The following is a 19,159-nucleotide window of genomic DNA, read 5'->3' on the forward strand; positions in this document are numbered from 1 at the left end:
ACTTTGCTTTCTTGGTTTGGTCGTTTAAATGCTTGGGCGAACGATTGCTCATAATAAGTTTTCTTTCTTCTTGCATATGTTGTTCAAACACTTAGAACAAATCTGGACAAAAATTTCAAGTCTACTTATAGAAGATAAAAAATAAAAAAAATTAAAAATTAAACTCTTTCAATAAGATAATACCAAGAGAAATTAACTATTGTAATTCATAAGAATCATTTCATTATCTAATAATAAAATGAAAAGAAGATAGAATCGTTAATAATTCTATCAAAGAAGATGGGCTAAGAAAAAACTAATTTTAAAATACCAGGACTGGCCGTGTTGATTCATTCTAAAGGCCAGTGATCTCACCATCCTTCTCCTTCACGTCACGGCCTCCGGTGATGATCAAATAAACGACGCAAGATCGGAAAATTTCAAGGCAGCATGACTTTCTTAGGTTTGACGAACACCGCGTGGATCTCAATTCTTCATAATTTCTTTTGAATCGGTCTCCTCTGTTTCTTGACTTTCTCTTCGCAACTTACATCCAGGTTTTCCGATTTTCAACAGGGCCGATCTAAGCTCTGGTTGAATTTCTTTCGATTTGCCTCAAGTTTGACCATCAAATCGGCGACTCCTCAGAATCCATAAATAAAATTACATTCTCACTTGGAGTTAATTGGCCATTAAAATTTACCTTTTAAATATTTATTTATTTAATTTTTTAAGTGGGAGAGGGGACTAAATGAAATAATAATAATGATAATAATAATGATAATAATAATAATAATAATAATAATAACAATAATAATAATACTAATAATAATAATAATAATAAATAGACAAATTTATTTAAAATTTTTAAAAATATTAAAAAATATTTATAATGTCTAAAGACAATAAAAGGTCATAAATCAGCGATCAGGTAAAACAGATAAAATTACCCAATTTCATATATAGATAAGATTTTTTGTTGTAATCCACTATAATTTAATTAGGGTTTTGGTCCCCTTGGCTTCTTTTTGCTTGGGTAGAGCTTCTCCTCTGGTTTTTAAATAAATAATATATTTTTAAAAATTTATATTAAAAATACGAATAGTTGAGAAAAATATATCATAAATTTAATTATATTATAATATACTTTATATTTTATTTTAAATGTTATAATAAAATATTAATTTACATAGTATAAAAATTAATATTACACCACAAAATTTGTATTGTCTTAGACAGGTGATAACTATTTTTTTTTTATATATATTACACTATATATTAACAAAAACAAAAAAACTTTGACAAAAAAACAAAGAAGATTTTAGAGTTTTTAAATCCTTATGATCAAGAAACAAATTTCTTACTTTTCATGTATAAATATTTTCAACCCCTACAATGATGTGATGCCTTGCAACCTTTATATTTTATACCCAATGGCTTAAAAGGAACAAAATTTAGAAATCAACATCCTCAATTCATGTTTCCTGACTTTTTGTCACGTCACTAGATCGAGCAAGAAAAAGCTCCTAGTCCCTTAGTGTGTGACCTTATTTATTTTGGGTGAAAAAGTAAGCTAATCAACATATCTTTTAAGAAGAAATTAAGTCAAAATGAAGAGAAATGAACCTTTCATAATCATGAACTCTAAGCACAAACTTGAAGATGTTTACAAGTGATCTATAAGGCCCTATTTATAGGCCAACGAGAGATAAACCCCCTTATCCATTATTCAAACTCTAACCAATGAGAAATTGTCACCTGAGTAAGACAAATCTTAATTTTTTTTCAAATTCAGTAGGGTATTATCCTACATGCCTAAAATCGCTAAAAAACTCTACCCAAATTCGTCTGGATAGGCCCCAACTTCTAATTTAGTTTTTGAACTAATTAGCCATCCATCTAGATAGGCCCGCGCGCATGGGCCGCCTTGGGCCGCATGCCCTTGTATCGTTATTCCTGTCACAATAATGCAAATTTCCTTGTTAGATTACGTTCCTTGATGGCTGAGAAGAAACACTTACAAAATATATGCGCTCCCATGATCATTCTCCTCTCGCAAACGCCTCCTGCGCCACATACTCGTTAAGTACGAACACGAACGTGCCCAAGTCAAAAAACCAATCTGTTGGCTCATCCTCGGGTTGCTTCCAATGCACCTTCAAATCAAAGCGGATTTGTACCAAAGTTGATGTTTTGACACTTTTATCTCCCTCGATCATGTTTTCAACCTCCCTCCATGGAGGTAAACTCTTTGGCAAATCTTCCGGAATAAAATCATTCGTTAGGGCTTCCTCCTCTTCAACTGGCATGGATTGACCCTCAACACATTGTTTTTCACCAGCCAAAAAAAAAAAAAAAACAAAAAAATTGGACTCTCCACCCTTAAGACACTTCTTAAGTTGTAGCGCTGAAAGCATTGCCGCTTTTCCTTTTACATAGTCTCCTACACTGGAAATTACACAAGGTCTTTCCTTATCCATAATCTTTATGATTCTTATATAGGGCATTAAAAAGACCTTGCTTTTACAAAGAAAATTCACCTTAAAGAGTACATTAAAATCATCCAAAGGAGCTACAATTTTTTTTTAAAATCTAACCCAATTCTCTACGATGATACGAACATGCTTGGCTACCCCAAGTATGACTTTGGCTTTAAAATTGATAGCCTTTAGTCGATTGTTTGCCACTTCCCACCTTAAGCGTAATTGTCTTGTTTCTTTCTCTAAGATGAGTTGCTGGTAACTTCCGAATCAACAAAAGTTTTTACCTTGACCATTGCTCAGATTGAGTTGAGCAACATCAACGAACCAACTTGACGTTCTTCAACATGTTGATCATCACTTGATTGCCTGACTTCATCGTCCACTTTGATAGCATTTAATAGCTTCTTTTTATTTGGACAATCCTTCACCAAGTGATATCTTTTACAAAGAAAACAAATAATTTTTCGATTTTAGGATTACCTTTTTTCGGGTAGTTCTTCTTTTCTCCATTTTTGTGGTTCCCTTCGTCTTTCTCGGAAGTCCGTCTCCAAGAAGGCTTCTTATTATGATTCTCATTATTCCCGTCTCTATCTGTGGATGTGGCTGCATTATCATCGGATTTACTCTCAAAATTCGTCAACTTCTTTGCAGTGGCTAAAACGGTTGCAAGCGTAGTAACCTTTGCTTGAACTTTGAAGTACTGCTCATGTTGTTATAAGAAATTTTTGATCTCCTTCAGGTTTCACACTTTCCCATACGGTTTAGGCTTAGGAACCTTGATCTTCATGTGTGTAAGAACCCTTTCCCCATTCAAAATAGCTCGCTTGAGAATCACCATTCTCACCCACATATTTTCTAACTTCGTTCGCATCTCGTCAAGGTTGTTGTGGGTATCTGCCTTTAGAATTGCAACAACGGCATGCACATCGTCCTCTAATCCTTGAATCGCTTCAATGCTATGTTCTCAGATGTTCACCATCTCTTGAATCTTCTCCTCCTTACTTGAGATTGCCACTCCACCTTCTCGAGCCTAGATTCAAAAGAAGTTAAACAAGATTCGGTTTCAGAGACTTTGTTCTGTTGAACCTCCAATGTTGGTTATGAGGAGGCCGTGGGTGGAACGTCTCTGCTCTTATATCAACTGTCACACCACTAGATCGAGCAAGAAAAAACTCATAGTCTTTCAACGTGTGACCTAACTTAATTTGGGTGCAAAATATGCTAGTTACCCTCTTTTTAAAGAAAAAAGTAAGTCACACTAGATCGAGCAAAAAAAAAACTTCTAGTCTTTCCGCATGCAGCCTAACTTAATTTGGGTGAAAAACAAACTAGTTACCCTCTTTTTAAAGAAAAAACTAAGTCAAAATAAAGAAAAATGAGACTTTCATATAAATGTGGAATTCTAAACACGAATTTGAAGATTTTTACAAAGGCCAAAGGGGGATAGACACCCCCTTATCCCTTATTCAAATTAAGTAAAGCAAATCTTAATTTTTATTAAATTAAAATAAGGTATTATCCGAAATACCTAAAATTCCTAAAAAATCATATCTAAATCCGTCTGGTAGGCCCAACTTTAAATTTTAAATTTTAAGCCCATCAACCCATCTGGATAGGCCCGCAACCTGGGCCACTTGGGTCGCGCGGTAACCCGGTCGCCTGCTTATCACTTGCTGTTATCCACAACCCATGGCGTTGCTTGTGTAGCGGTTTGCCGGGAAAGGGGGAGGCGCCCGTAAGGAACAGACTTTAGTCTTACGTATTCGCGCGTGGAGACCCGTTTTCTTGGTTTGACGATGTGACCAAGCTTCAAACTTAGGAGGCTGATGGAGATTAAGGGTTAATATTTTTTTATCAGATCCTTCTGAAAGCAGCCAGAATTCTGTTCCTGACGGATTCCTCTTACCCGCTACGAGTATTCGAAAGCAACTGGTAGAATATTTGAATTCAGTGTTGGATTTTTCTTCTGAGGGTAAATTCAACTTGTTAGGAAATGGCACCTTTTTCATCGGGTGCTGGCCTAAGAGAGAGATCCGCTGTTCTTCCCTTGAACCTTCCTTCTAAACGACAGGCCCTCTGCCTGCCGTCCTTGTGAATTGCTGCGCTCTCTTCTTGTTCCGCGTTTCTTCAGTGGGTCGTTGGGCACGCAATTGTACACAGATTCAATATAGTTTTTGCAAATTTTTGGAAGATTGCAAGAGTTATCGATCGTCTCTGGGTTTAGTAATCGCGAGAATTGTTTTTTTTTTTTTCTTTTCTCAGTTTCGTTCTTCTTGTCGTCCTGCTGAACAATCTTTGTACTTTCTCCATGGAAAACTACGGACAATATCCCCCAAATTCTTACCCTTACCCCTACCCCTACCCTTACCCTTACGCACCTCAGGCATACCCACCGGCGCCGGCTACAGATCCTGATGCGTTTCCTCCACCAGGACTACCACCACCTCCTCCTTCTCAGTCTTACCCTCATAATTTCCCGCATTCTTTTCAATATCAACACCCTCAGCCATCTTATTTCAGCAATTCTGGACCATTTGATCAACCGCCTCCCCCTTCCCACTCCGAACCCCTCTACTATCCCGTTCCGCCTCCATACCAGTATCCCGCGCCTGGTTTGGCTCCGCCCTCCTACCCTCACGCAAATCCCACCTCTTCTCTTCCTACTGATGTTTATACTCACCCACGGCCGAGTTTACACAATTATGGTAGTTTCCAGCACATTTCTTCATTTTCTCATCACACCCATCAAGATTACCTACCAAGGTCGCCACCGTCCAGGTCTGATAGCCTTCCCAGTTACCATCGTCATGAAAGCTCAGAATCTGATGTTCCAGGTATGGGCTCAGACCAGGGTCCGTCGTCTACTCTCTATCCTCCAATAGATAATCTCTTAGATTCAGTTAGTTTAACGGATCATAGCAACCCATCAGCTCCTCCGGTAGTAGTATCAAATACATCTCATAGTACCCAGAGCCCTTCTGTACCTCCCTCTCCATACATTTTAAATTCATCGGGGAGCTTCCAAAGCTCAAGATTGAGATACAATCAGAGTTCAGAAATGTACGGTTATCAAAATAATTCATTTTCTGAAGGGTCTCCGCATGGACCTTATTCATCTTCTCTGTCTTCCTCTAACGATGGTTCATATCACAGTCAAGAGTTACAGATTGTGCCGCTTCAGCCTCAGCTATCCAAAGCATCACGTAAGGTGCTTCTGCTACATGGGAGTATGGACATTTGGATATTCGAAGCGAAAAACCTTCCAAACATGGACATGTTCTCAAAAACATTGAAGGATATGTTCGGAGTAACAAAACCGGGTAGCGGGACTGGCAAAATTGAAGGGCGCATGCATCGCTCTCACACAATGACAAGTGATCCATATGTTTCCATTTCAGTCTGCAACGCCGTTATAGGAAGAACTTATGTGATAAGTAACAGTGAGAATCCAGTTTGGACGCAGCATTTTAATGTGCCCGTTGCCCATGACTGTGCGGAAGTCAAATTTGTTGTCAAGGACAGTGATATAGTTGGATCACAGCTTATTGGGGTTGTAGAAATTCCTGCTGAGAAAATCTACTCTGGTGTTAAATTAGAGGGAACTTTTCCAGTTCTTAATACAAACGGAAAGCCATGTAACCCAGGAGCTACTTTGAGGCTTTCAGTCCAATACATACCAATTGAGCATCAGACGATGTACAACCATGGAGTTGGGTCTGGGCCCGATTTTCATGGGGTCCCTGGAACATATTTTCCCCTTAGAAAAGGTGGAAATGTTACCCTCTATCAGGATGCTCATGTTCCTGATGGGTCCCTTCCAGATTTGAAGCTTGATAATGGCATGATATATGAGCATGGGAAATGCTGGGTGGATATCTTTGAAGCCATCAGTCAGGCTCGGAAGCTAATTTACATCGTGGGTTGGTCTGTATACCACAAGGTCAGACTAGTTAGAGACACAGGTTTTGGTGTTGGTGTCACATTGGGTGATCTTCTAAAATCCAAGTCTCAAGAAGGAGTAAGAGTTTTGCTTCTTGTCTGGGATGACCCAACTTCAAGGAAATTTTGGGTTCTTCAAACGGTAACAACATTAACATTATTTGTTGCTTCCTAATGATTTAAGTTCCATATACAGAGCATTTTGCATCTTCTTTTCATTGGTTTCAACATGTTTATACTTAGGATGGTGTAATGCAAACCCATGATGAGGAAACACGGCGGTTTTTCAAACACTCCTCTGTGCAAGTGTTGCTTTGTCCAAGATCTGCAGGGAAACGACATAGCTGGGCCAAACAGCAGGTTATTGTTTTCTTGATTTTTTCTGAACCATTATCCTTATATTTGTATTTTTTGGGTTGATAACCAATCTGTTAAGTTTCTTAACTAGAATTTTTGCATTTGCTTAACTCTTTTTGTCCACTGTTTCCAGGAAAATAAATTAACTGACACTGTGGCAAAAAAATACAATCCTTGTTTGTATTTTAGAATCACTTAGAAACTCCTTAATAATGAAAATAAATGTTATACAGATTTGAAATTAGTGACCTGTTATTTTTTTTCCTTAATAATGGTTCAGATCCATATATTACTGCATTTTCATTATTTTTTTAATCTTCTTCTTGGTCATCAGGAAGTTGGAGCAATCTATACACATCACCAGAAAACCGTGATTGTGGATGTTGATGCTGGTAATAATAAGAGAAAGATCATAGCTTTTGTGGGAGGACTTGACTTATGTGATGGGCGATATGATACCCCTAAGCATTCACTATTTAAGACATTAAAAACTGTACACAGTGACGACTATCACAACCCTACTTTTTCGGTAAAATTCTGGTATTCTAGTCCTTGGTCATTACTGTATTTATTGATTTCTAACCAATGTCAGTATTTTGTAAATAGGGCTCGGCTGTTGATTGTCCGAGAGAACCCTGGCATGATTTGCACTGTAAAATTGATGGTCCTGCAGCATATGATGTTCTTACAAACTTTGAGGACCGTTGGAGAAAGGCTTCAAAACCCCGTGGTATAAAGAAGTTGAAACCATCTGCCTATGATGATGCATTGCTCACAATAGAAAGAATACCTGATATTGTTGGGATGTTTGATGCTCCATACTTGAGAGAGAATGATCCAGAGTCTTGGCATGTACAGGTACATAAAGTTTCTGTGGGAAGTGCTTGTTGTTTTGATATCAATACACTGTCAAAGTGACCTCATATAATGTCATACAATACCTGTTGATATAGGTTTTTCGTTCAATTGATTCAAATTCAGTGAAGGGTTTCCCTAAGGACCCAAGAGATGCCACGAACAAGGTTAGCAAACCCATTATGGAGATTGTCCTTTATACTATTTTTTTTCTGTTAATAATATTTTTTGTGTTTAACCTGGCAGAATTTGGTTTGTGGGAAAAATGTGCTGATTGACATGAGCATCCACACAGCTTATGTAAAGGCTGTCCGATCTGCACAACATTTCATTTACATTGAGAATCAGTACTTCCTTGGCTCATCATACAATTGGTCTTCACACAATGACTTGGGTAAAAATAGTAACTTACCATGAGTTATCTCGTCAAACCAAGGATTTTATTAGGTTTTGGCTCAGTTGAGTGGCTAGCATCTCTATGTCTACAGTGTGATACCATGACATACTCAAGGATGCTAAGAGGGCAGTTCCTGCTTCATTAGGAAGTGTCCTATGGAAGATTGAAGTCAGAACTAATCTATGGATAGAAAAATGTTATGCTTAGTAACTTTAAGAAAGTAGATTTATTGGGAGGTTTTTTTGGCTCAATCAAATTTCAGTTTTTCCAATAATGGTGTAGGCAGTATTAAAAAGTTTTCATTTGGTTTGCTAGAAAAAGAGAAGAGAAAGGAAAAACAGAAAGAAAAAAAAAAGAGTCAATCTATTGACGAAAAGCTTGCTTGCTGCATAAATTTCTCTTATTCTTTTTTTTTTTTTTTTTTGAGATATTATTCTTTTCTTTTCTTGCATTCTATCCAACAAATGAGTGCTGGTGTGAGCAATGAATTCTAGATCTATAAAAGAGGCTGGGAGGATATTAATCTATTTTAGTAAAGAAATTAGGCATACTTGGTTGAATGACATAGTTGTTAAGTTATTGCATGATCATATCTTGTTTTCTGGAAGGGCCTTAAATTGCTGTTTGGTTTTCAGATCAGAGATTTCATGGGGATAACATCTATGAGTGCATATTTCAAATAGGGAATATTCATCAGGTGTTAATTTTAGTTTGAACAGCAATTGAGAACTTTCAGTTCCGAGTCTCTGTTTTCATGATGACAAGCATTCACTTGTTTTTAACTTTTAACTGCTGGCCATGATCATTAATGTTGTAATTATTTTCAGAATTGTTTTAGAATCATATGTTCTCCATGCCCATTAGTCTCTCCGTATATGATTTATATGGTATTTCTGTCGAATATAAATGATTTAATTTTGTCTATTTCTTGTTGCTGTATACTAGAGGCTAGTGGATTTAATGAGCGCCAGTTATTTGTTTCCCTAGATAAAATTGCAGATTTTGATGGTTTATTCTTGTTATGTAGGTGCAAATAATTTGATTCCAATGGAGATTGCTCTCAAGATTGCAAATAAAATCAGAGTGAATGAAAGATTTGCAGCCTACATAGTTATTCCTATGTGGCCTGAGGGTGTACCAACTAGTGTCCCTACACAAAGGATTCTCTTCTGGCAGGTTATTTCTCACGACAATGTTTGATTTCTGTATTCCACTGGTAACTTTGTTTCTGAATGCATGATAAATGGCATTTCAGTAGTAGGCATCTAGTCAGGTATTGCATTTGAATTACTTTAATGATTTCTGGAAAAGCTTAAGACCCCGTCATACTTAAATTGGGGACAAAGACATTAGGTTGTATTTTGTATATGTTTCAGTCAAACGCATTGAATTGTTCTAAACCCTCAAGCATCCCTTTGTAGTACTTAAAACCAGAAATCGTCCTCTTTAGGCCCTAGTTTTTTATTTAAGGATGTGTGGTGGCTAAATAGCTGTTGGCAACAAATGTGTATTTTTGCATGACAAACAATAAAGGAAATGAGTTGGTACTTTTGATTGTAACTTTTGTCATGTGTTTGATATTGGGTGAAGGTTTTAAGTTGTAGTCAGTATCACAACGAATGTGGTGATATAACAAATCATATTGTTGCTGTTTCAAGAAATTTTAATGTTGTACTGGGAAAAAAAAAGAAATGTTAATGTTATAATGCATGAGATCCTTCTTGTAGAATCATTACATTTGTGAAGTTGGATCTGAGAGTTGTACATAAAAACATTGGAATTTGATTGATCTTTTCTGGAAAAATTGCAATAGATCTCTGCCAAGCTAATAAGGCAGATTCTCTTGTTGTTAGGGATTTGCTCCCTGTTTCTTTGTAATTCTTTTTGTTAATATATACATCCTTTTCAAAAAAAAAAAAAAAAAAGCTAATAAGGCAGATAGATCGTTGGTAGATCTTACTCAAGGAAAACAAGCATCCAGAAAAAAATAAAAAAGAGGTTTCTCAGAAAAAAGAGTGTGGAACTTGTGTTCTGTTTCTAAACTTTCTTGTTAGAGAAACATCTGTCATCTCCCCAGGGAGAGGAATCTCACAAAGAAGAAAGCCGAAAGTTGTCATTCATTCAACAAGATATCTCTGAGAAAGAACATCCCTTATAATCTAAATCCATAGCTAGAACATGGTCAAAGATTCTAATTAGGACTTCCATGAAACTAACCTATTATTACTATGGAAGCAGTTCTTTCTAACCAAATGTATTTCTCCTGACCATGGTTCTATTACTCACTGAGTTGATTGGTGAACCAGGCAAGTTGACTCAGTTTTAAAGAGGCGGTTCAGTTCCTGGGTGGGGAATTGATCTCAAACATTACTGTTGATATACTTGGTCAAAATCCTTGTGACTGGGCTCGAATCAGTGCTCGGCTTAATCCTGGAGAATATGAGCCTGACTCAAGCTAGCTAAGTAGACTATCCACTAGAGGTGTGACAATATGAGCTTGACAGTAACTTTTATCAACCACCGACCACTTCCACATAACAGAACTGCCCCTTTTTATCCAAAAATAAAAAGTATAAATGAAGAAAAGAAAACAAATACCATGTGATGGATGCATTATTTTTAAAACAAGAGATCACTGTATCTCCTCAAAATTTGTGAAAGTCTCTTCCTGCTGTCTTCTCTTTCGATATTGAAGAAGGAAAAAAATTAGAAAACTGAGAACTGTCTCAACTTCAACCAGAGAGAGGGATTGTCTTTTCTTAATTGACCAGATTAGAGCATAAATTCCTCTTAGCTGACTTAAATATAACAGTGCAAAATGATCAAAACATAATTACCCACACTAATTCAAAGTTAGCCATGTCTCTTTAAGGTAAGAGACAAAATACCCGTAAGGATGAAAACAAATAAAAAGGGGAAGACAAAAGAAAAAATTACAATAATACCACCCATTTTTAATATATCTCTACACTCCCCCTCAAGTAGTGGCATAAATATCAGGAAGACCCGACTTTTTACTCAAGGTAGTAAACTCTTTCTTTGGAAGAGCCTTAGTGAAGATGTCATTGATTTGTACAATGAACATGAGGTGTAGCTATCTTCCTAGTCAATAATGACATCTTGTATGAAGTAACAATTGACTTCTTTATGTTTGGTCCTTTCATAAAAAACTGGATTACTAGCTATAAAGATAGTTGCTTGATTGTCACATTAGTTCACGTGGATTTGGGCTGGCTGCATTATCTTTATATGGCTGCATTATCATGAACACAACCAAAATTTACCATGAGAGCTTCCACATAAGTTCACATGCAGTATGGGTGGTTATTGCTTTGTATTCTGTTTTAGCACTGGATCTTGCTACAATAATCTGTTTCTTACTTTTCGATGTGACTAGCTTGCCTCCTACGAATGTACAATAACCACTAGAAGGCTTATCCAGCCTATATCCAACATAATCAGCATTTGAGTATCCAACTATATCAACACTATTATAAGGCTTGTAGCTCAAGCCTCTTCAAGGTGACCCCTTAAGATACTTCAAAATCCTCACTGCTGCATCATAGTGGACTCATCTAGGATCCTTCATTAACTGACTAACTACCCCCATTGCATAGGACATGTTTGAACGAGTGACTGTAGTGTAGAGCAATTTTCTACCTAGACTTTTATATTGAGTCTTATCCTTTAACTTGGGACTATTAACATCTTGCAATTCAACATTGGCAAAGATTGGTGTCTCCCTAGGTTTAGCCCCTAACAATCTGGTCTGAGTCAGAAGGTTTGTAATGAATTTCCTTTGTGACAAAACGATCCCTTTTTTTTACTCCGGGCTACTGTGCCAAGAAAATAATGCAGCCTATCGAAATCCTTGGTCTGAAAGTGTTTCTTTAAATAATTTTTGGTGTTAGCAATGCCAACACCACTTCGTGAGAGGACGCTGTTATCCATGTATCCAATTAGCACTAGAATACCTATTTCTCATCTCCAAAATTCAAGACAAAGTGGTCAGATTTACTTTGAGTAAATCCAAAATCCATCAATATTGTGCTGAACTTCTCAAACCATGCATGTGAGCTCTGCTGAAGCCCATAGACCTGCAGGTTTTTTGTTCCTCTCCTGGTGCAATAAATCTAGGAGGTTGCTCCATATACATTTCCTCCTGCTAGTCTCCATACAGGAGTTTTTTTTTCTTTTCTTTTATGTCTAAGGGATATAGATTCCAACCTTGATTGACAGCTATGGAGACAAGGATGCGAATGAAACTTAACCGAGCAATAGGATCAAAGGTGTCAAAGTTATCAACACTGTACGTCTATGTAAATCCCTTAGCCACTAAACGTGCTTTATACTATTCAATTGCGCCATCAGCATGATACTTAATAGTAAAACTCCTGCAGCTGTCGAAACAACACATGAAGGGAGGTCGTAGAGTTCCCATATCTGTCTAAACTGCAAGGCTTGCAACTCCTCTTGCATAGCTATCACTCGTGTGGGATCAGTGCTTGCATCTCCTCTTGCATAGCCATCACCCATTTGGGATCAGTCATAGCCTTCTGATTGTCTTTGGAATGACACCGGTAGACAATAAAGAGACAAACCTGGTATACAAAGGAGAAAGATGCTAAGGGAAATAAAATTAGACATTAACTGACGACTATAGGCTCTTATCCTTTTCTCCTTGTGCAGTCAAGTGTATCTTTCTTGTATACTCAAGGGTTCAAAAGGGATACTGGTGTTTTTATCCAGTTGGTATGTGACTGTTTTTTTAGAGTAGTCCATTCTTCTCTAATCCTTTTGATGTCTCCACGAGTCTTTGTCTTTACCTACCTTCTTCCTGTTCCAACTTAGTGCTGCCAGTAGAAACTAAAGTGCCAAAACCCTTGGAAGTTTATAAGAGACGAAATAAGCAACCGGGTTTGGGCGCATTTCAGCCTCCATCCCTAGATGACCCACTATATCCAGCCACTGCTGCTCCACTGATACCATTGCCATGAAGAAGCAAAAAATGAGAAAACTGAGAACTGTGTAACTTCAACTAGAGAGAGAGGGATTGTCTTTTCTTAATTGACCAGAGTAGGGTATAAATTCCCCTTACCTGGCTTAAATACAAGAGTGCAAAATAAGCAAAGACATAATTACCGTATCTGATACAAAGCCAGCCATGTCTCTTTAAGTTAAGAGACAAAAATACTCCTATGGATGAAAAACAGAAACAAAAGAAAAAATTATAACAATACCACTCATTTTTAATATATCTCTATAAATATCTTTCCTCGAAATTTATGGCATTTCTTCTTTCACTCCATCTTTTTATTTTTTTATTGAAAATTTGATCTTTTGGAATTTGCTCAAAAAGCTTTTAAGTACGGAAACTTTAACTTATTCCGCCTTAGTTACCTGCATTTTCAGTTCATATATTTTTTGACCTCTTCTGCTTATTTTCCTTTTACATGTTCATTGACTCTAAATCTCTGCTTCAGCTTGGAACATGAATTCAAGCTCTTTTCTTTTCTGTTCCTTAAGTTCTGACTGTTTGAGCAATTGATAGGTCTAAAAGTATTTAACTAGAAATGTAAACGTAAAGACTATGCAATTCTTTTCATTTTTGAACTGTCGCTGGTCTCTGCAGAATAAAACAATGCAAATGATGTATGAAATTGTTTATAAAGCTCTGGAGGAAGTTGGGCTGGAGAAAAAGTATGAACCACAAGATTATTTGAACTTCTTTTGCCTTGGGAACCGTGAAAATTATGATGGAAATGAAGCTAGCTGTGATAGTCCTTCAACAGCAAATACACCTCAGGTATATGTTCTTTTTTTTTATTGATTTGTCTTCTGTTGGTTTGCTGGGTCCATTTTCTGAATGTTTGGCATTCAATCAGGAAATCAATCAGTTCATGACTAGCAAACATTCCTAGCTCTTTTCACTGTGGGTTTTAGATATCGTTGTCAAAATTGGAAGTGAATCAGTTGCCCAAAAGCCTTATATAGATTGTTTACATTTGTAGGGGCTTGCTCGGAAGAGTCGGCGCTTCATGATCTATGTTCACTCTAAGGGCATGATAGTGGATGATGAGTACGTGATACTGGGTTCTGCCAACATAAATCAACGCTCTTTGGAAGGTACCAGAGACACTGAGATTGCCATGGGTGCATACCAGCCCCAACATACATGGGCAAGAAAACAGCAGAGCCCACAAGGAAAGGTAAGAAGTCTATAACTTTACTTTCAGTTTAGTATATACATCTTTACTTAACGACATTGTATTAATTGATGGATTTGGATATATAGATATACGGTTATAGAATGTCACTGTGGGCAGAGCACACCGGAGCTGTTGAAGAATGTTTCACACAACCGCATAGCCTTGAATGTGTGAGGAAAGTAAGAGCAATAGGGGAAAGGAATTGGCGACAATTTGCTGCCGATGAGGTGACTGAAATGAAGGGGCACCTCTTGAAGTATCCAGTTGATGTAGATGCAAAAGGGAAAGTGAGGCCACTCCCTGGTAACGAAACTTTCCCCGACGTTGGGGGCACCATAGTAGGAACTTTCTTTGCTATTCAAGAAAACCTCACAATTTGATGCTGGCGTATGCAACTGCCAGATTTTCCGTATTTGGTTTGCATGATAACAGGATTACTCTTATACAACTGTCTCTGTTCATATTTGTCTGATTTGTAACAATATATCTGTAACCTTTCATCTCTGTTATATCTAGTTTTACATGGCTCTTTGTAATTTTACAGAAAGAAGGATGATTAATACAACTTGATTTTTTTTGGTTCCAGTCAAGTTGAAAGCTGCCATCTCCAGGCTTGGCGGTTGCACTTTCTCAGGTTGTTTTATTGTTCGACCAAGCAGCTACTTTTCCTTTTTCCTTTTCCTTTCCTTTCCATCTTGTCTCTCTTCGCAAGTTTCTCCACTTGTGCACAAAGAGTTTTCGATTTTCTAGATTGAACTCTTTAGCAACAACAACCTCCTCTCGTTGTTTGTCCGTATTTCTTGAGAAGGAGAGCTCTGGTACCTGTTTGATAGAATCTAAATTCCTAGTTAGAGCGAGAGAAGAAATTGGGATAAGAGGGTGGAAGAGAAGAGGAATTAGAGTGATTGAGAGAGAGCAGGGAAAGAAGGGGGAGCATAAAGGAGAAAAAAAACGGGATTCCAAGTTGTCTCTCCTTCAAATGCAAGGGAGAAGGGGAAGGCAACCACTCCTCTTTACTCTGTCGGTGCCAAGGAGGGAAAGGAATTACTACCCCTCCCAAAATTTCTTCTAGAAAAGAAAATTCTCACTTTTTCCAAGAAAATGGGAATTTTCTAAGGCAAAACCTAAACCGACCAAGTAGAGTACCCATCAAATATATAAACAGAAGTTGACACCTCGAGAGTGACCATTAATTCTCCATTTCCGGGAACGGGAAGGAATAGACGTGGTTGGCAAACCAACCCAAAGAAAAGCTGATTCAATTCACAGTCGGTGGAGTTCATTGGGAGTTTAAATAGGAGATCAGTAGATCGCTTCCCCATGAAAAAGCATCACATCAGCGTAGGATCTCTCTTACGATTTACGAAAGTTCTTACCTCTTCCGAATGAGAATTAGTTTAATGGGTTCCAGGAAACCAAGACTTCCTCTTTCTGGAGAAGTTACTTTACAAAGGAGAAGAAGCAGAGATCGGAAGAAAATAGCAGTAACGTCAAATCCTTAAAAGATCTCAACAAACTTCTTAAATGTATCGGGGAAATTTTTACTCGATCTAGGGACACAGGTGGGCTATAGTTTTGATATACGAAGAATTCAACGAAAGAGGCTGTAATTACTGCTGCTGTAATTGATGCAAACTCCTTACCTCCATGAAACATATCAACTACCTTCTTTATTACTCTGCAAAAGGAGCGCAGAAGACACCCATCAGTCCCTCCCTATTAACTACAGTAGCGAAGATCAGCGTTACTTCTTCCTCCTCATCCTCCCTTGCTTCCTCCTCTTTCTCTTCATGGTTCAGAGTAGCAGGACGATAATGGGTTTTAGTTTGGCAAAAATGCTTTTCTTCTTCTGTTTGACATACCAGCTGATTATCACTTTCTGCTACTCTTCAGCTCCGTTGGCAAGAAAGACGTATGTTATCCAGATGGCGAAGTCGGATATGCCAGATTCCTTCTCTCACCATCTGGAATGGTATCACTCCTTGGTAAAATCAGCAATGGCCGAGCCTGAATCATTTCTTGACACAATTGAAGATTCATCCAATCGGATGATATACAGTTATGACACTGCTTTCCATGGTTTCGCTGCTCACCTCACGGAAGAAGAAGCAAGGAGGCTAGAGAGCAGCCATGGAGTTGTAGCAGTACACCCAGAAACTGTTTACCAACTGCATACTACGAGGAGCCCTGCCTTCCTGGGGCTTGAACCAGAAGACAGTACTATCTGGTCCGCTGCTCTCTCGGATCACGACGTGGTCGTGGGGGTCCTTGATACCGGAATTTGGCCGGAAAGCCCAAGCTTCAGTGACAAAGGCATGACGGCCGTGCCTTCTCGCTGGAAGGGCATCTGTGAATCTGGCCGGGGCTTCAACAGCACCGACTGTAACAAAAAGATCATAGGGGCCCGAATATTCTACCGCGGTTATGAAGCGGCCGTCGGATCCTTCAATGATAAGGACGAGTTCAAATCGCCAAGAGACCGTGATGGTCATGGAACTCATACGGCAGCTACCGTTGCTGGCTCCCCTGTGCGGAACGCCAACCTCCTTGGTTATGCTCGAGGCACCGCTCGTGGAATGGCACCGAATGCTAGAATAGCAGTTTATAAAGTCTGCTGGGCCGGTGGCTGCTTCAACTCTGACATCCTGGCGGCGGTGGACCAGGCTGTGAGTGACGGAGTAGATGTCCTGTCGATCTCGTTAGGTGGTGGAGTCGCCTCCTATTTCCGAGACAGTATATCGATTGCAGCTTTCGGAGCAATGGAAATGGGAGTATTTGTATCCTGCTCGGCCGGGAATGGAGGACCGGACCCCGTCACTCTCACCAACGTGTCTCCATGGATAACTACAGTCGGCGCCAGTACTATGGATCGGGATTTTCCGTCTTCAATCAAGCTAGGCAACGGGGAGACTATAACAGGCGTTTCCCTTTACCGAGGGCGGCGGAGCTTGTCCCTTCAGAGCCAATATCCTCTGGTTTACATGGGCGGGAACTCGAGTGGAGCCGACCCGAGATCCCTGTGCCTGGAAGGAACGCTAGATCCCCACATAGTCTCTGGAAAAATTGTTGTATGTGATCGGGGGATCAGCCCTCGGGTGCAGAAGGGTCAGGTGGTGAAGGATGCAGGTGGACTCGGTATGATTTTAACGAACACGGCAGCTAATGGGGAAGAGTTAGTTGCAGATTGTCACTTTATTCCGGCCGTGGCAGTGGGAGAAACTAACGGAAAAGTAATCAAACGGTACATCCAGGCTGCTCGGAAATCGACTGCTACGCTTTCTTTTGCAGGAACCAAGATCGGAATCCACCCGTCGCCGGTCGTTGCAGCTTTCTCATCTCGTGGACCCAATTTTCTGACCCTGGAAGTCTTGAAGCCCGACGTTGTGGCTCCGGGAGTGAACATCCTGGCCGCATGGACTGGCGCCGCGAGCCCAACAAATTTGCCGACGGACGTCCGTAGGGTCGGGTTCAACATCTTATCCGGAACCTCCATGTCCTGCCCTCATGTTAGCGGAGTTGCAGCTTTGCTCAAAGCGAGCCACCCTGAATGGAGCCCGGCCGCCATTAAATCAGCTCTGATGACTACAGCGTATGTTCATGACAACACCCATGGACCTCTGAAAGATGCAGCGACAGGTGAACCATCGACTCCTTACGACCATGGAGCCGGCCATATAGACCCACCGAAAGCATTGGATCCTGGTCTTGTTTACGACATCGGAGCAGAGGATTATTTCAGTTTCCTCTGCTCGTTGAAGCTAACTCCAGCACAGCTCAAAATCTTTAGCAAGTCTTCAAATATGTCCTGCAAAAATGCGCACAAAACCCCCGGAGACTTGAATTATCCAGCAATCTCAGCCGTCTTGTCCGACCAGTCTTCTGCTGCGTCACTAACCCTCCGGCGAACTGTTACAAACGTTGGCCCTTCCAGTTCAACCTACCATGTTAGAGTTTCTCCTTTCAAAGGTGCTTCTGTTATCGTCGAGCCTCCGATTCTGCGATTTACAAAAAAGAATCAAAAGCTGAGTTACAAAGTAACATTCACTACAAAATCTCCGCAGTCTGCACCAGAATTTGGAGCTTTGATCTGGAGAGACGGGGTTCACGCTGTAAGAAGTCCAATTGTGATAACTAGGCTGACACCAATTTGAGTCTTCTCAGAGCTGGTTGATCTTGAAGATTCAGAGATAATAAACCTGAACTTATGAATGATCTTTGGAAATCACACTATTTTCTTTCTTTTTCTTCTTCTTCTTCTTTTACATGCAATGATGTGTTGAAGGAAGAGAAAAGGCCTGTGTTTTTTTGTTGTTCTGTTTAAATCAGAGTATGTTTGCATGGTTCATACTCATCTAATAGCTTTCCTCGCTCTTAACAAAGAAGACGACGATTCTCACATTACTGCAGCTATATAACATGTACTGGTCTTTTTGTAGTTGAAGTGAGGTCTGGTAAGAACAGATGCACCTAATGAACGGAGAAGAAGATAGAGCTAAAATCACACATCTCTTCCCTTTTTCCATTTTTTTGGAAGCCTTGGAACAAGGGATCCCATTCCTGTGATTATATGAGGGGTATTATTGTGATTTCTGCCTTCATAAGATTCGTCGTTTATTGATTATAAAAGGGTATTATTGTAATTTAATTTGTATATCTATATATGGATGTTGTTATATCAATTTTGACTGTCTTTAGATATTGTAAACATGTAGTTATGTTTTTTTTTTAATTTTTAAAGAAATTTATATATTTTATTAATTTTTTACTTTTTTTGTTTATTTACCCGTTTATCGGAATTGGAATGCCTTAAAAAATAATCGGATAGAATGGATACAAAATAAAAAAATGGTAATTGAAACGGTATATAGAATAGACCTAATTCTGTTTCATAGTTATACTTTTTTAAACCTTGGGGGAATGAAATTTTGATCGTTATAATA

General features: G+C 38.9%; 2 protein-coding genes across 2 annotated transcripts; both read left to right on the forward strand.

Annotated features, from left to right (window-relative positions):
• Positions 1 to 4,264: 4,264 nt before the first annotated feature.
• Positions 4,265 to 14,895, forward strand: LOC137947788 (phospholipase D gamma 1-like). Its single transcript, XM_068793555.1, has 10 exons — positions 4,265 to 6,543; positions 6,645 to 6,761; positions 7,093 to 7,287; positions 7,365 to 7,616; positions 7,712 to 7,780; positions 7,860 to 8,007; positions 9,038 to 9,186; positions 13,643 to 13,816; positions 14,022 to 14,219; positions 14,306 to 14,895. The coding sequence occupies exons 1-10, from the start codon at positions 4,771 to 4,773 to the stop codon at positions 14,597 to 14,599; spliced, it is 3,369 nt and encodes a 1,122-aa protein (XP_068649656.1). The 5' UTR covers positions 4,265 to 4,770; the 3' UTR covers positions 14,600 to 14,895.
• A 1,038-nt stretch (positions 14,896 to 15,933) lies between these two features.
• On the forward strand, positions 15,934 to 18,617 carry LOC137948242 (subtilisin-like protease SBT1.3). The gene has a single exon (XM_068794249.1). It carries the CDS (start codon positions 16,010 to 16,012, stop codon positions 18,368 to 18,370), a length of 2,361 nt encoding a protein of 786 aa, XP_068650350.1. The 5' UTR covers positions 15,934 to 16,009; the 3' UTR covers positions 18,371 to 18,617.
• The last annotated feature ends 542 nt before the right edge of the window (positions 18,618 to 19,159 follow it).

Source organism: Aristolochia californica, unplaced genomic scaffold (genome assembly GCF_029961685.1).
Source record: "Aristolochia californica isolate CCGP_79_NKW_82.1479 unplaced genomic scaffold, dmAriCali1.0.hap1 SCAF_13, whole genome shotgun sequence".
NCBI lineage: Eukaryota > Viridiplantae > Streptophyta > Magnoliopsida > Piperales > Aristolochiaceae > Aristolochia > Aristolochia californica.